General features: G+C 36.0%; 1 protein-coding gene across 1 annotated transcript in view; it reads left to right on the forward strand.

Moving 5' to 3' along the window:
- LOC149130307 (uncharacterized) overlaps positions 1–20,000 on the forward strand; it is a 48,815-nt gene that overhangs the window by 19,833 nt on the left and 8,982 nt on the right. The window contains exons 6-10 of the mRNA XM_089345455.1: positions 460–579; positions 5,983–6,102; positions 14,738–14,857; positions 15,987–16,103; positions 18,830–18,949. Coding sequence (XP_089201581.1) covers positions 460–579; positions 5,983–6,102; positions 14,738–14,857; positions 15,987–16,103; positions 18,830–18,949 — 597 coding nt within the window. The remainder of the gene's footprint in view (positions 1–459; positions 580–5,982; positions 6,103–14,737; positions 14,858–15,986; positions 16,104–18,829; positions 18,950–20,000) is intronic.

Here is a 20,000-nt window from a genome sequence, read left to right on the forward strand (position 1 = left end):
ACAACAGAAACAGGAAGAGAGAGAAAGAGAAAGTTGTGGGGAAAGAGTACAGCAGGGTTCGCCACCATCACCTGCCGGAGCCTCGTGGAGCTTTAGGTGTTTTCGCTCAATAAACACTCACAACGCCCGGTCTGGGAATCGAAACCGCGATCCTATGACCGCGAGTCCACTGCCCTAACCACTGGGCCATTACGTCTCTACTCGCGTACATATATACCCACGTGTTTATGCACACATACATATTTTTATCAGGATATGTAAACATGCAGAGGTTTTACAACGGCAGTAGCAGCAAGAGTAGTGATAGTAGTGGTGGTGGTGGAGCAGGTGGCGGTAGTTGTAGTAGTAGTGGTGGTGGTGGTGGTGGTGGTTGTGGTAGTGGTGGTGGTAGTGGCGGCAGCGGCGGCGGTAGTAGTAGAACACTATAAAAGGTATTTGTTTTCCTTTCTATATTTTCAGATATAAATGAATGCGATTTGAAGAACGGGGGTTGTGAGGAGATGTGTTTCAACACCCCAGGGAGCTTCTACTGTGCCTGCCATCAGGGGTTCAAGCTCACAGATAAAATACTATGCCTAGGTGAGGACATAAAATTGTTTTTCTTTCTATTTTCATGTATACAAACATACAAGCACATGCGCGCGCACACACACACGCAAACACACACGCGCACACACACACGCGCAAACACACACGCATATACACACGCGCGCACACATACACAGACACGCCAATTATATGCATATATGTATATACTATCACGTGACCGACCAGGCTATTAGATGTTGCCATACATCGCTGATTACGATGCGTTTTTTTTGCATTGTTTTAGCCATCGAATGAGGCCACCCCGGTGGTTAGGCGAGCAGGCCAACTTACCCCCTGATCGAAGGAAGACTGGAACAATGTGAAATGAAGTGTCAAGAACACAAAGCACCGCCCAGTCAGGGAACCGAACCAACAGTCTAGTGATCCGGAGTGCAACAGCCTAACTACTTTGTCACGCGCTATATATGTACATATATATATATATATATATATATATATATATATATATATATATCTTTTACTCTTTTATTTGTTTCAGTCATTTGACTGCGGCCATGCTGGAGCACCGCCTTTAGTCGAACAAATCGACCCCAGGACTTATTCTTTGTAAGCCTAGTACTTATTCTGTCGGTTCTTTTTGCTGAACCGCTAGGTTACGGGGACGTAAACACACCAGCATCGGTTGTCAAGCGATGTTGGGGGGGGGGAACAAACACAGACACTCAAACACACACATATATATATATATATATACATATATACGACGGGCTTATATATATATATATATATATATAATCATAAATATATAGGGATTGACAGTAACCTGCTTCTCCAACATACTGAGAATTCAGAAATAGCAGTCAAAGAACTACTGATTTCAAAACTACAAATTATTACTCCAGATTGATAGCGATATTTTTGATACACACAGAACAAAAAACAATAGAGAAGAGTAAAAAAATTTTATTACTAATTGATGATTCCCTGCCCTGCATATCTATATTTTAACAATAACTCCAGGGTAGATGGTTATACCGCAGGAATTCGTACGAGTCTCTTTCCTAAACGGAACTATTTCTGATACACGCTGAATTGAAATTCATTAGGGCAAGAAGTTTTGAATTTACTGGCCGATAAATTTCTTAACGTCTTCTTCACGTGGTATTGATGTTCACATGGTCAAAATTAACGTGAGTTATTTAGACATTAACAAATTTATTAGAATATTTAGCTGAAGATCAGAATAGAGTATTATGTACTCTTAACTGTGAAACAATTGTACTAAATTAACTAAAAGGCAAGTGTTTTTTACTCTTCTCTATTGTTTTTTGTTCTGTGTGTATCAAAAATATCGCTATCAATCTGGAGTAATAATTTGTAGTTTTGAAATCAGTAGTTCTTTGACTGCTATTTCTGAATTCTCAGTATGTTGGAGAAGCAGGTTACTGTCAATCCCTATATATTTATGATTATAAATTATTTACCGAAGAAGGTTTTTTTCATACTGAGCTACCCGGCAGAAATTGTTAATTATTAATTTTATTACTAATTGATGATTCCCTGCCCTGCATATCTATATATATATATATATATATATAGATGTATGTATATATGTGTACATACATAGAAACAGACATTTTGCTTTCCAGCATGGCCTTATATGTGAGTAAGGGGAACTTGTTTTGGAATAAAATTCTTTTTTCTGACGAGACTAAAATAAACTTGTTTTGTTCAGATGGTATTGAACGAGTATGGCGACGACCAGGTGAAGATAATAGCGACAAATGTACCGTGCTTACCGTTAAACACGGCGGTGGAAGTGTTATTCTTTGGGTATGCATTATTCTTTTGGGGAGTCACATTTATTGAGAGAACAATAGATTGAAGGCTTTATTGTGAAATATTACCGAAAACAATGTTGAAAAGCACCAGGAAGCAAGGAAGACATTCCTTGCCCCAGCATGGTAATGACCCTAAACATGTCTACTAAGTTTTTATCAGATAAAAAGGTCAAGTTATTACCTTGGCCTACCATAACACCTGATTTAAACCCGGTAAAACATCTGTTCGTTGTTTGGAGAAGTAGGTTGAGAAGAAAAAAATCTCGCAATGTAACAACATTGAAAGACATCATTCAGGATGAATGGAAGTCGGTTCCATCGGTTATACGCGGAAATTTAGTCGACCCTTTGCCGAGAAGACTTAATGCGGTGACTGAATGCAAGCGCGGTCAAACCAAATATTAAACATAGCAAATAACCCTTTAGGGTGTACTTACTTTTGTATCGTTTGAAAATTAATATTTCGTTTATATCTTCGAAAATGTTTGTTTTGTGTTCCAAATTTGTATAATGCTTGCATATATAGTATATTTTATTCAGTAGAAATTTCGTTGGATTTCCTCCGATATTATCAGAGTAATGACAATTTTTAGGACTCTACATATTTCTATGAGGTACTGTTCTTACACACACATACACACACACACACGCATATCAATATATATGCACACCTGGGAGTAATTGGTGGGGTGAGTCCATGCTCCAGAGAATTCCAGGACTAGAACCTCTCCAGTGGATGCAGTTTAATGGATAGGGAGAAATCCGCGAAGTAGAAACAAAACTGTTCCGTATATATTTTTTTATAATTTTTATAATATATAATATATATATATATATATATATATAATAAAGTAAAGTTGTGGAATACCGTACGAGTGGAAATATATATGAAAGAAGGTTTGAAAATGCACTTATTTAAAAAAAAAATTTATTTACTTAACCGGTTTCACTTTTTTAGAAAAAGATTATCAAAAGTCTTTGAGAATAATAAAAAATGTTAAAAAACAGTCTGAGTATTAAAATGCATATATACATTCTTTGATGATAAAATATATTTAAAGTATAAAGCTTTGTATGAACTTTGTAGTGTTACATACTGATTGTCACACATTCTCTGATATTAAGGTGAAATTGTTAAAAACAGTGTTAAAAACAGTGTATGAAAATACACATATGGAAAAATACATATACATATTCTCATACATATTCTTTGACAAACGAATAAAATTGAGAAGGAACTGACCTGGCCTTTTTCTCTTGTGTATATTGAAGGCATGTTTTACTGTCTTAAGAGACAGTATGACTGGCTAGCTGGGGTGGGAGGGAAGAAGAGTTAAAGAAGATTTTTATATATATATATATATATATATATATACACATACATATACATATATATAATATATATAATATGTATATGTATATGTAAAGTATCTATCTATCTATCTATTTATCTATCTATCTATCTATATATATATATATATATATATATACAGTCTGTTAAAGTCTGTCATACCGGCCATGACGAAGGGAAATAGCCCTGAAACTCGAGTCGCCTTTATATATTTATATTTATATTTATATATTTGATCCTTTATATTGAACACTCAATATTTCATCTACATTCAATACTTTCTTTCATGGGGCCATCCATTTTTATTTTATTTTATTTTATATTATATATTGTATATTATATTATATATTGTATATTCCATATTCTATACCCCACATTGGTTCTGCAGGAATATAAATAAAACATAAAAAACAGACAGTGTTGGAACTCTTTTAAACAAAATAATATATTCCTCTATACACAGTCATACAAAAAAACCACCTTTTTTGTATTTATTTTTACTCGCATATATATATATATATATATATATATATATATATATATATATATATATATATATATATATATATATATATAGATATATAGATATAGATATTAAGTTCAAATTACGACAAACGTAAATAAACAAAAGAAGTTTGCTTTTAGAAGCGTTTGGATGTCTTTTTAGAAAGTTAAAGAAGTGATTTTTTAAAATACTCGCAGAATAATGCTAATAATATAGCCTGAACAAGATAAACTATCCCTATTTTGCAGAGAAAAGTGTAGGTGGCTAGCTTAACTTTCTCAAAAAAGGCATCTCAGCGCTTCTAAAAGCAAACTTCGTTTGTTTATTTACGTTTGTCGTAATTTGAATTTAACATATGAGAGCGTCTCATAAAGCGAGATTTATATATCTTAAATTTGCAGAGCAATTTGTAATGGGTAGTTTAGCTTAATCGGTCAAAGCATCGTCACATGTAATGACGGGGATGTGAGTTCGTGTCCACAGCTAGCCACCTACACTTTTCTTTGCAAAATAGGGATAGTTTATCCCGTTCAGGCTATATATATATATATATATATATATATATATATATATATAAATGAAATATTCAAACACTGAGATTTGAAGTTAGATGTCACTACTGTTCATATCATCTGTGGATAAATTCAAAATTTGATGATATCACCAGTAGTAGCATTGGTGGAACGCAGTTATGATAGCTTTATCGAGCTATGAAATATCGTAATGATGCTTAATGACCATCTACCTGCTAGAAATAAGAGCCAAGTCTTAAATAATCCACCGTAGCGCACCAATATAACAGAGAAAAACAGTATGCGAGGAAAACAGACCGAATTAAAACATTTAACAACACAAATAAAAATATTATGCAATTACGGATATCCACAAACCAGGTTTCGGCTTTTGGTTATTCAACCTTGAGCTTCGTCATATATATATATATATATATTAATATATGATTTTTTTACCCTATGTTTTAATTGAATTAACCATAACCAAGTTCTCAAACTGGATATATGCGACGCAGTAAATATCGGCAGTCATATTCCCGGAATTAGCGCGCCAAAACGAAGACTTTTGAATTTTACCATTAAGCTGTAATTAACAGAACCACATACACGTTCACCTATGACAGTGGGCAACTTTGTATAGGGTTCTGAGGATTATGGTTACATTACGATCAGGCTGAAGAGAAACAGACATTCGGTAAGAGTGGTAATTTCGAAACTAGTTCCTGTTTTAATAATGATTTTTTCGGTAATTTTAAATGTCTTGCCCGCTTACGCTTTGGTATTCCGCTGAATTTCGTTTTGAGAACAATTTAGGTCTTAGTAGACACAAGATGTGATCTATTTCTAGCACATTAAGTGTCCACGTGAGTGGTCAACGCTATATATTAAAAAAAAAAAAAAAATATATATATATATATATATATATACGACAGGCTTCTCAGAAGGCTATCGTCGGCCCGAGGCTATAGTAGAAGACACTTGCCTAATTGCTACGCAGTGGGACTGAGCTCGGAACCATGTGGCTGTTAAGCAAGCTACTTACCACTCAGCCACTCCTCCGCCTATAACATAAATACATATATACACATGCATACATACATACATACATATGCACATACATATATACAGGTATACGTCCATACACTCATACGAACATACTCATATAAATTCGTATTCACTCCGTTTCTCAATCTATTTCGTTTGTTTTCTTTCTATTCTCCTTAGACATCAATGAATGTGACCACATGAACGGAGGATGTAACCATCACTGCAACAACACCATTGGTGGACATCAGTGTAACTGTTACCATGGTTACAGTCTACAAAACAGAACACAGTGCATCGGTAAGTGGTCAGCTGGGACAGCGGACATTTGGGTGACAGGACATAGGTTTGTGTGTGTGTGTGTGTATTATTGAGTGAGAGTTTGTACCTGTGTTGCTAATGTTGTTGTTATTGTTGTTGTTGTTTAGCCCCAGGTCAGTCCTGATCCAGACAGACCTATGACCAAAGACGTTCCACCTGTGACCACCCCATCTTTTATTCAGGCATAGTGTATCTAGGACTACATTATCTAATGTATAGTATAGGAGTTAGTATTAATAGCTATAGTTGTTGTTGTTGTTTAGCCCCAGGTCAGTCCTTATCCAGACAGACCTATGACCAAAGACGTTCCAACTGTGACCATCCCATCTTTTATTCAGGCATAGTGTATCTAGGACTACATTATCTAATGTATAGTATAGTAGTTAATATTAGTAGCTACAGTTGTTGGTGTTTAGCCCCTGGTCAGTGCTGATCCAGCGCGTGTATGAGAAACTATGGGGCGAGGTGGGGGTGTAGGTGGGTGCGTTGGTGTAGTCAAGCATGTGGGTTTTTGTGTGCGTACACATGAGTATGTGTGCGGGCGTGTGTGTGTGTGTGTGTGTGTGTGTGTGTGCGAGTGTATGTGTGTAGGACTGTGTGTAAATATATATATATATATATTCCGTTTATATATTTGTTTTCCAAGATTCTTGATGTGAAATAGTGTGTTGAAACATGACCATCCCCAAATACAACAATATATATATTTACATGAATATATACATGAATACATACATATATGTACAGACATGTACTTATGTATATATGTATATATATATATATATATATATATATATATATATATATATATATATATATATATATATATATAGATTCAAGGCTTGAATATGGTACTTATGCGAAGGCACCCGAATATCGCATCCCAAAAGGATGGGTGATTAAAATCAAATAATAAGCAACATGGATTTCAAAAGTGATTGCAGTACGCACGTTTCATGCTACTTCAATTTATTTAAGTAATGTGAGCATTACCTTAAATGCAATATGAAGAGCAATCTTCAGCTGCACGAAAATGCAGAAAAAAGACATATTATAAATGTGGCAACATATTAAATCCAAATGTGAGGAAGAATATATAAGTCCATCTTGACATAGACTCCGCTATGTCAAAATGGACTTATATATTCTTCCTCACATTTGGATTTTATGTATGCTCTCTCCCACTTGGATTTAATATGTTGCCACATTTATAATATGTCTTTTTTCTGCATTTTCGTGCAGCTGAAGATTGCTCTTCATATTGCATTTAAGGTAATGCTCACATTACTTAAATAAATTGAAGTAGCATGAAACGTGCGTCCTGCAATCACTTTTGAAATCCGTGTTGTTTATTATTTGATATATATATATATATATATATATATATATATATATATATATATATATTATATTATATGATCGAACGCCACTCATCCATTTCCAAGTATATATATATATATATATGTATGTATATATAATGAAGATTCCATTGAATTAGGTACTTAAATTGAGACACCTTGTTAAGTCGGTAAAATCCTCACGCCCAAAGAATAATAATTGAATATTGCATATCAAAACTCTGTGCAGGAGTGTGTGCCCCTGATATTCCCGCCTTGTGTGCAGACAACGCAACCCAACCGATTGAAGATATCCGCTCTTGGTACTTTAGGCATGTACTTTTTATAAAGGTACTTTCTATAACATTTCCGAAGTGCAGATTCCAAGTTAGGTGGATAAAATGAGTAACGAAGATGCATATATATATATGTATATATATAAATATATATATATATATATATATATATTATTATGATTGACCGTTGACTGAACACTATTCAATTTTTTTTCTCCGTGTTTTTCTCCTTGTCTCCGTATTCTTTCTGTTGAAGAGCGTAGCTCGAAACGTCAAAGACTTTCCGTATTCCCGAGCGTCATACTAATATATACTTTTGTTATTTACACCACCTGTCCTCGTCTGTTGTTATTTTTTGTATATTCTCCCATATATATATATATATATATATATATATATATATATAACGTGAAGTATATTTGCCACCTACATGTGGCTGATCCACATGGGACAATGCTACTGTAGTTTATAGCCCCAGGAAGACATCTCCTCCAGCTGGATAACGACACACTGTCTGTGCTCGATCAGTATTTGCAAAGGGAAATCATCGTTCCCATCTGTAGCCTTACGTGATACACACTGACTTGGGTTTCTGGTTAGTAACCCGTCATCAGCGTGTGACAATCACCGGCTAGGGATGAGAAGTGATTCCGAACGCAACATACTATATGCTTTTTCCGATGAAAAACCGTCACTGATCTCGAAAAAGGAGAAACAAGCCGGTGATTGCCACCCGCTGATGACGGGTTACTTACTCGGAAACCCGGGTCCGTGTGTATCAGGTAAGGCTAGAGATGGGAACGATGATTTCCCCTTCGCAAATACTGATCGGGCACAGACAGTGTGTCGTTACCAGGTGGAGAAGGCGTTTTGCTTCGATAACTGAAGAGATGCCGGTGCAGGTTTCCGCCTCGACATCCGAAACACGGAGTTTTATTATGGCAACCGAATAATTGTCACATATTATATTACAGATAAATTCCTCTATTTACATAATATCGAAGTCTCTTTCATTCTTTTGCTGTCTTACCATTTACTATTAATATACACTCTTTTTACTCTTCTACTTGTTTCAGTCATTTGACTGCGGCCATGCTGGAGCACCGCCTTTAGTCGAGAAAATCGACCCCAGGACTTATTCTTTGTAAGCCTAGTACTTATTCTATCGGTCCCTTTTTGTCGAACCGCTAAGTTACGGGGACATAAACACACCAGCATCGGTTGTCAAGCGATGGTGGGGAGACAAATACAGACACACAAGCACACACACACACACACACACACACACACACACACACACACACACACACACACACATACACACACACACATATATATATATATATATATAACATTAATTGCTACTAGAACATTAATAACTTGTATAAAATGAACTTCTACATAGAACCTTCCAATATATACTGAAATGACACACACACACTCAACAAAACCTCCTTTCTAAAAAACACTTCCAGCTTTCTAGATACGGCTAATAGAGCTGATGCCACAAACAACGTATGTGGTGGAATGTTTGCTTATAAAAACTTGTATATGCACACATGAGAGTAAGGGGACATCCGAGTAAGGCTGTGCACACGAACCAACACATATAGATGTGCATTGGAGTGCCTATAGCGATCTATCTATAATGTTTGTAGGCTTTTTGGGTGCCTTGTGTTTCTAAGGGTTTTTTGACATATATCTTTTCTATATGTTTGCATGTCCCACATGCTATACCTTCATTTATGTATTCTTTTTTACTACTATTATTATTTTTTTCCTCCTGTACCCTTATTTGTATTTTTTATTTTTATTTTTATTTATATTTTGATTTCAATTGTATTTTTATTTTAATTTCTATCTTATTTGTGCTGTTGTTTTTCTTCTGGTCTCTACCACACCTCTGTTTTTACCTCTTGCTCTACATCTGTATGTAACCCTTTGTGAATCTCTGAAGAGGCCTAGAGGTTCGGGCATGTAACCCCATTTCAAAATGTCATCCGATAATCACTCCGGAAAGGAATATTCGGATAGAATGGGGCCTGCCAAAACTAGGCCGTAACAGCTGTAAGATTAAACTTCTGTTCATCCTCTAATTCCTTATGTACTTTGTACTTCTATATGTAAACCATGTTGGCAAAATAACATAGTCTGCCATGGACACCTGTGCTTTGGTTCTTTCTTTCTTTTTCTTTTCTTCCTCTCTTTTGTCACTTTTGCTATGAATTAAATTAATGAATTCAACGGATACACCGTCTGCAAGTAGTTGGGTTCAGCATATTATCCTCCATTTTCTAATTGTTACACAAATTTTGGGTAAAACCTCCACTTTTACCCGCTCCCATTGATTGCACCTAGTATAGCACTAGTGTAGCAATAATTGGGTACCCTCGCAGCAGTATACTGGATAGATACTATCCCTTAGTGGGTTGTACCCCCAACCCCTAACTCTCTCACGTTATATATATATATATATATATATATATATATATATATATATATATATATATATATATATATCTACATATATACGACGGGCTTCTTTCAGTTTCCGTTTACCAAATCCACTCACAAGGCTTTGGTCGGCCCGAGGCTATAGTAGAAGACACTTGCCCAAGGTGCCACGCAGTGGGACTGAACCCGGAACCATGTGGTTGGTAACCAAGCTACTTACCACACAACCACTCGTGTGTGTGTGTGTGTGTGTGTTTCTGACTTTGATCCCTCCATCCCGTGAATTACACGGTGACAGTGTTGCTGTGTTTACATTCACTTAACTGAGTGCTTCGACAAAAGAGAATGAGAGAATAAGTGCCAGGATGTAAAAAAAAATCAATTACTGGGATCGATCCATTAGACAAAAGTTCTTCAAGGTCCCAGCATGGCCACAGTCAAATGACTGAAACAAGAAAAATTTAAAAGATACTTTGTATGTGTGATTTTTGTCATTTATAAGATATCTAGGTCACATATGAAATATTTGGGTCATCTATTTAAAATTCAGAAATGAAGCATTCCTGTCTGTTCATCAAATTCAACAACTCTGACGTCATAATGAGGCATTAATTATAAATGAATCTAATTAAACGGAAATAATTTTCCGTCACGTCTCACTGAATCAGTAGAAATTTCGAGTGTGTGTGCGTGTGTTTTTGTATGTGTGTGTGTTCAAATCATGAAAGTAATAAGATGCTTTGATCAGTTATGTGTGCATATATATACATATGTGTGTGATGTGTGAGTGTATGTATGCGTACATAGATACATACAGACGTACACACAAACATACATATATTCACACAAACACATACATATACACATAAATATATAGAAACACACTTACATACATACGCACATACACACACACACATATACGTACACGACGGGCTTCTTTCAGTTTCCGTCTACCAAATTTATTCAGAAGGCATTGGTCGGCTCGAGGCTATTGTAGAAGACACCCACATAAAATGCCGCGCAGTGGAACTGAACCCGGAAGGAAGCTTCTTACCACACACACACACACACACACACACACACACACACACACACACACACACACACACACACACACACACACATATATATATATATATATATATATATATATATATATATATATATATATATACGACGGGCTTCTTTTTCAGTTTAAGCCTACGAAATTTATTCACAAAGCCTTCGTTGTCCCAGGGCTTTAGAAGGCACATGTTCAAGGTACCACGTAGCGCGATTGAACCTGGAACCGCAGCTGGAGAGCAAGCTTCTTACCACAGTCACCTTTCCGCCTATATATATATATATATATATATATATATATATATATGTGTGTGTGTGTGTGTGTGTGTGTGTGTGTGTGTGTGTGTGTGTGTGTGTGTGTGTATGTATGTATGTATGTATGAATGTATGCATGTATGAATGTATGTATGTATGAATGTATGTATGAATGTATGTATGTGTGTATGTATGTATATATTCTTTGATTTCGTTTGGGAATAGCGAGATAGATAGATAGATAGATAGATAGATAGATAGATAGATATAGATAGATAGATAAATAGATAGATAGATAGATAGATAGATAGATAGATAGATAGATAGATAGATATTTGTTCAAAGAATTTTATTCTTATAACTTTTTTATTAGACTTTAGTCAGTAATTTTCCTCACATAATTATTGTTTAGTTTTGGTTTCTTTTTCAAATATTTTTCATGGTTGAGATGATCCACACACAAATAAATAAATAAATAAATAATCATCGAAGAGAAACGAAAAGAAATATAAAGACTAGAGGATAGTCTTGTGTATCTAACCAAGGCGGTGCCGTTAAGAAATTTCGCTTCGCAACTTTGTGGTTCTCGTTTCGAAGTATGTGAAATGCAACATTGACTGAACAGGAGCGTCACCATTGAGGCATTCCATTAGCTGAGTTGGTAAATCCTCGCATAAATTACTTTATTGTAGAGTTCCAGCTTGGTAAGTTTTGACCGCGAGATAAAATGACGCTGAATTGAACCTGTTGTTTTTTTTCTTTTTTCGTCTTTTTCGAGTTGATACGTAAAATATCCGTCTTTTACAAGAGTTGGTTCTTCTCTCGGTTTGCGTCTGTCTGTTCGTCTCTCTTCCTGAATGAAATCAATTATCCGCATATCTGAGACAAGATGGATTCTCATGTGGCCCTAAAATGCCCCGTGTCACGACGGCAGTTCATGCAGCTTCATCTCAGGTATCGAGAGCACAAGGCAGCACACACACATATGTATGCATTTGTATATTATCTTATATATAATATAATTATATACATATGTATATATATATATATATATATATATATATATATATTACATAGTGCTAAGGACTCCAAATTTGCCATCAAGGTGTAGGACAAGATACTGCAATAGCCTGAGCTTCAGAGGTCCACAGCTCTTCAATATCCTTCCGAAGGACCTGAGAGACCTGCATGCGGTGGATGTAGGTGTCTTCAAGATGAGGCTGGACCTCTTCCTGACAGGTGTCCCAGATGAACCAACTTCACGGCAGGAGGTGCAGATGAGAGCAGCTGCATCAAACTCTCTCATGCACCTAATGTCAATGCCTGAAGTAAAATTCGTGAAGTAAAATTGTGTAGCAACACCAAATGGCGGTGCACCAGCATGGCCACGGCTCATGAGCTGAAACTAGATAAAATGAAAAAAATGAAAATGAATAATATAAGGGGAAAACATTTCGAAAAAGTTCTAAATATTAAGTGGTGGTGTTGGGGGTTTCAAAAAAAATAATTTTTGCATATTCGTAATCTCCGACATCTAAAACGTAAGAATCCGAAAAAAGTTTTTCAAAAAAATGCATTTTTCAAGGAGAGGTGCGAAACTGAATTAGCCCCTATATATATATATATATATATATATATATATATATATATATATATATATATATATATATAATATTAGGGACAAAATCCAAAATTACAGGTAAAAACTCAATTAAAATTGGAACACGTGTAGTCATTTTATTATCTTTATCTTATGATATTTACTTTGTATTATATTATACTCATTTATTGTGGTTTAAATTATTAATTTTTCTATATGTGACAATGGATTTTCATCGATGAGTTCATGAACCTTGGTTCTTTTCCCTAAAACTATATATATATATATATATATATATATATATATATATATATATATATATATATATATATATATATATATATATATATATATATATACATATATACACACACTTTTTTTCTCTGCTTGTTTCTCTCCTTGTTTCTTTCTGTGTTCCTTTCTGTGGAAGAGCGTAGGCTCGAAACGTTAAAGACTTTTTTTCAATTCCCGAGCGTTATACTAATACATCTGTTTGTTTTCTACACCACCTGTCTTCGTCTTTTGTTGTTTTTTAAATTCTCCCTATACACACACACACACACACACACACACAGATATATATAAATATATTTGTAAATAATAACGGATTACGCCAAACGTTTACCAGTTTGCTCGCTCTTTGTTAGGTATTTATGAACTATCACGAAATGCTTTCCTTTTCTGGGTTTGTCAGGTTTTGGATTGTCATCGATGCTTCCGTTACTTTATCTTTCTCTAAGTTGATCCGTAGGCCCCTTGGTAAACCCATTTTTTTTTACCTCGGAACAAACGTAGTCCACATTCACTTGGTGGCCTCACCCCTTTGACTTATCCCGTTTGAGCGGCTCCTTCTAGGTGCTTGCATTCCATTGACATAGCTTTCAATGCTCACTGAGACGTACACATCACTGAACCGTAACAAGTACTGGACCTTTTTGGCCCCATCACCTGTGAACCGGTGGCACAAGCAGGATATGACAGCTGGAAGGAGAGAAACAGAGAGCTACACCAGTATTCAGCTAGTGCTTACATGCAGCCGAGTAGACTGAGGCGACGTGAAATAATGAGCCTTGTACAAATGCACAACGTGCTGCCGTTAAGCGTCATTTTGCCCGCCTTTATGTTCTGAGTTCAAACGCCTCCGTGCTTTCTGGTTAGTGTACTCGGTTCACAATCGTGAGGTCGTCAGTTCGATTCTCTTTGTATCCTTGAGCAAGACATTGTATTTCACGCTGCTCCAGTTCATACAGCTGAAAAAAGGAGCTGAACCTGTTATTCAAAAGTGTCAGTCTCATAAAATTCTGTGTCACGCTGAATCTCCTTGAGAACTATAGTGAATGTACGCGTGTCTGTGGAGTTCTCAGCCACTTGCACGTTTATTTCAGGAACAGGTCATTCCGTTTATTGGACCAATTAGAACCATCGTCATCGTAACCAACGGAGGACCAATAAAATAAGCAGCAGTTGAGCACTTGAGATCGATATAATCGACTTGCGCCCTCCCCCAAAATTGCAGGCCTCGTGTCTATAGTAGAAATTATCATTATTGTTATTATTGTTGTTGTTGTTGTTATAATTCCTGACGCTGTTATTATTAATATTATTTACAGACAACAATGAATGTGCCGAGATGAACGGTGGCTGTGAACACATGTGCCACAATATCCCGGGAAGCTACAACTGCAAGTGTAACCAAGGATACCGTCTAATTGACAACATCTACTGCAGAGGTACGTATATGAATAGTGTTGCTGTTGTTATTATTGTTGAGGTCTTTCCCAATCAATTCTGGACAATGGCGTTTCACGTGTGACAAATTTCCTTTTAATATTGTATGCACATATTATGTATGCGTATAAGTGTGTGTGTGTATGTATGTATGTAGGTAGGTATGTATGTGTATATATTGTAAGTATGTATGTATGTATGTATGTATGTGTATAAGTCGTCTAAGAATCCATAAGTCAGGAAAAATGCACTGGTATATCTGTCAATAGAGTGGATATTATCCGAAGTGTACAGTATTATGTATCCATTATGGCCGACCTTACCAATCAGTTTCACGGTAGTGATACAACGGAGTGGCAGGTAACAATCCAATTTCCAGATTGAGGAAAAAGTTCGTGCGCCGTGTTAAAATAATGAAATGAATGAATTCACACACCACAAAAATTTATTTTTAAAAAAGCATTATTTTAACGGGCCACGAACTTCTTCCTCAACCTAATATACAGCCCTGCGCTTATCAGATTTAGCCAAAATGGAATGAAATATGGGGACTGCCATATACATATATGCATACAGAAAGGAACACAGAAAATAAACAAAGAGAGAAAATAAAAATGGTTTAGTGGCTAGCCACACGCACGCACGCACGCGCGCACGCACACACACACACACACACATATGAAAAAGAAGAACGAAAATGTCTTTATATAAATACATTAGAAAATGTTTTTGTTTTACATGTTTCGGTTGTTTTACATGTTTCGGTTGTTTAGAAACCTTATCAAAAATATGTACTTAAATGAAATACGTAGAGAAAAACGATTATTAATAAAATAATCGTTCATAGTGTACTTTTCTTTTTCCTGTGAGAGTACGTGGTAATTTCCATTAATTTTCGTGGCATTGCTAGTAATAATCTTTACTACTAGCAATATATTTGTATTTTGTATGTGTATTTCGTGTGCAAGATTCTTGATGTGGATACGTGTGTTGAAAGAAATATATATATATATATATATATATAGCCGTACATATAGACATACACACATCGAACACATCTATTTTATTACGTTGCTGTTAAATAATGACAAACCTGCAACTCACAGGACACGTTTCAATCTATTTCTTCAGATATCAACGAATGCACGGAGGTTCACGACTGCGGTGGCGGCTGTCGCAACACAGTGGGCGGCTACGTTTGTACGTGTCAGCAGGGCTTCCAATTAATGAACTGGACACACTGCGAAGGTAAGCACTACCCTTGCTGCTGTAGTTGTCGTTGTTCTTATTGTTTGGCTGATGCTGTACCGACGTCTTGAGTTCGATCTTCGGTAAGCGTTCGTCTCTTTATCTAGTATTCATATCACGGGACAACAATTTTTTATAGGCTCAAGCATGGCTACTCGGTTACCAAATTCGCTTAACAGCCACATGGTCCTGGTTTCAATCCTACTGCCTAGTGCCCTATGCAAGGGTCTTCAAAAATAGCCCCGAGTCAAACAAAGTTATATCAAATTGTTTATATATGCGTGTGTATGTGTATGTGTATGTATGCATTTACGTATGTATCTGTATGTGTGTGTGTGTGTGTGTGTGTGTGTGTGTGTGAATGTACGTTATATGGGTGTGCGCGCGCGTGTATACCCATTGTGTTTGTGTTTGTTATTTCTCAGAAATTGACCAACAGTTTTGGCATGTTTTTAGATCATAACTTAGTGGTTCGGCAAAAGAAATTCGATATAAAAAGTACCAAAGATATAAGTACCAAAGTAACTTAAAGGTGCTTCGGCTTGGCCGCAATCCAGTAATCCTAGAAACGGCAAACGATAAAGATAATCAACTGATATAACGTACATTTACACACACACACACATACACGCGCGCACACACACACACACATACACACGCACACACGCGCACACACACACATACACATACATAAATGCATATATGCACATGAACACACATGCATACACGCATATATAACATGCATAGATACACACGCATATATCCATACACAAATAAGCATGCATATATGCATACATATATACAAACATACACATATACATACATACGTACATACACATATACATATATACACATACATGCGTATACACACATGCATACATACACATACATACATATACATATATATATATATATATATATATATATATATATACATATTTATACACATGCATACGTACTTACATACATACATATATACATACATACACACACACACACACATTAGTGACACTCCGTTGGGTACGATGACGCAGGTTCCAGCTGATCCAATCTACGAAACAGTCTGCATATAATATTCTTTTTCACTCTGGGAACAAGGCCCAAAGTTTCTGGGGGCCAGTCGATTAAGTCGATCCCAGTACACAACTGGTACTTAATTTATCGATCCCGAAAAGATGAAAGGCAAAGTCGACCTCGGCGGAATTTGAACTCAGAACGTAAAGACAGACGAAATACCGCCAAGCACTTCGCCCAGCGTACTAACGTTTCTTATTTCTTTATTGCCCACAAGGGGCTAAACATAGCGGGGACAAACAAGGACAGACAAAGGGATTAAGTCGATTACATCGACCTCAGTGCGTAACAGGTACTTAACTTATCGATCCCGAACGGATGAAAGGCAAAGTCGACCTCGGCGGAATTTGAATTCAGAACGTAACGGCAGACGAAATGCCCGCTAAGCATTTCGCCCGGTGTGCTAACATTTCTGCCAGCTCAATGCCTTAGCCTGGACGTAAAATTAACATACAAGCGGCTGAGCACTCCACAGATACACGTACCCATACTGTAGTTATCGGGTAGATTCAGTGTGACAGAATGTGACAGAGCTAGCCTTTTGGAATACAGGAATACTCAGTTTTGCCAGTTGAATGGACTGGTGCAACACGGAATAAAGTGTCTTGCTTAAGGAGACAACGCACCGACGGGATCCGACAGACGATCTTACCACTGTAGCCTTCACACCTACTTACCTACCAACCTACCTACCTACCTACCTACCTACCTACCTACCTACATACATACATACATACATACATACGTAGAATGCAAAAAACACAGTCACCTTGATTTGATCCAAGCCTTGATAAAAGCTAGGTACACGTGAACTGTGTGATGTATATTTCGGATGGATTCTACCCGTAATCGAAAGATCAGCACTGTCACAGTCATACTATGTCACAACGATTCTGCTCGAGTGTATGTTATGGTAACGTAGGGTTTGAGATATGTCTGGAAAATGTTGACAGTGACTTCGAAGTTCCAGTTACATATCTGTTTTATATATATATATATAAGGGTCGTTCTTTGTGTTACTTGTCTTGTATTTAACTCGTGTGTTTTCATACTTCATATTTTTTACTGTTGTAGATGTCCTGTATCCATATATGCATATATATATATATATATATATATATATATATATATATATATATATATATATATATATATATATATATATAAACAATATATGAGTATATGCATATATATGTACATGTATGTATATACGTTCATCCACATGTACATATAGATACATAACTGGGTACATGACGTGGCAAAAGAACAAGGACAAAAATGGTAAACAAGGTGCAACAAACAAGCAGGCCACATAGAAACATCCCCTTCATCAGCTACCACCATTAAAACTCCGGCGTTTCGAAGAATTAAGGCAGTACGCATCGTTAAAATGGTTCTTCCCACGAACACAGATTAAATTGTTTTCGTGGAGGGTAGTGGCGGACGGAAAACAAGACAGGAAAACGAAACGGTGAAATAAACAAACAAAAAGGCTGTACAGCCAGACGTGAAGTGTGTATGTCTCGAAATATATATATATATATATATATATATATATATATATATATGTATATATATATACAAATATGTGTGTATGCGTTTGTGTGTGTATGTATGTATAAACACTGTCTCCCTATCTGTTCTTTGTACAGACATCGATGAATGTGCTCACGGCAATGGAGGCTGCAACCACATTTGTGTAAATTCTCCCGGTAGTTTTGAGTGTATGTGTTACAAAGGCTACATACTGGAAAACAAAACTCACTGCGACGGTAAGCCCACAGAATTTTCTTTTTTAATTCCCTAAATTTTTTCTGACTCCAATCCACTAAATCCTTAATTCTGTACATCTTTAACGAATGGCTTCCGAGTACAAATTATTTTTAATTCTAATGAAACGAACAATAACAGACTAGTTTACCTTCGAAAATATTCTCAAAACAAAACAAAAAAAATGACTGGATGAGAACAATTGTATTTTTTTACTGAAACTTCGTAAGGTCTCTTTTAAAGTAAAGCTGCCTTCCTGGTTCCATGGCGTAATATATTCCCCTACCAGGACAGCACGCCATTCCGTCACAGTGTTATTTACTTTTATCAGCAGTGTGAACTGGAGCAACATTAAATGAAGTGTTTTGCTCAAGAACACAAAGTGTCACCCGGTCCAGGAAGTGAAACAATAATCTTACAATTATGAGTCCAACACCCTAACCATTGAGCCACGATTATCGTGGTGTTAGTGTCAAATACCCCGCGTTAAGTGAAAATCCGTGAAGTAGAAACAGTACTGTACTGTATATTTCTTATTGTTATTTTTATAATTTGCATTTATTAATTTTATTATAAGTGCAAAACAACACCACAGAGGAGTCAACGTAAGCTTAAATAACAAACCACGATAGGTGAACTGCGTGATGGCGAGGTATTACTCTATATATATTGGTTATTAGTAAGGGATTTCTCCCAATACTTACCGCTTTGCTCGCAGTTAGATATTCAAAACAAGTTATTCGGTAATAATTTTTATCTAATAACCGATGCACTAGAAACATGTGTAGGTCTATTGCAGGTTGTATTTATATATGAAAAAGAATTAGAGGTAATGCTGCTGTTACTTCGTAATTTTCCTTATTATTATTAATGTTATATATATATATATATATATATATATATATATATATATATATATATATATATATATATATATATTGTTTCACTTGTTTCAGTCAGTCATTTGACTGCGGCCATGCTGGAGCACCGCCTTTAGTCGAGCAAATCGACCCCAGGACTTATTCTTTGTAAGCCTAGTACTTATTCTATCGG

This window comes from Octopus bimaculoides, chromosome 29, assembly GCF_046866305.1.
Source record: "Octopus bimaculoides isolate indiv1 chromosome 29, ASM4686630v1, whole genome shotgun sequence".
Taxonomy (NCBI): Eukaryota; Metazoa; Mollusca; class Cephalopoda; order Octopoda; family Octopodidae; genus Octopus; species Octopus bimaculoides.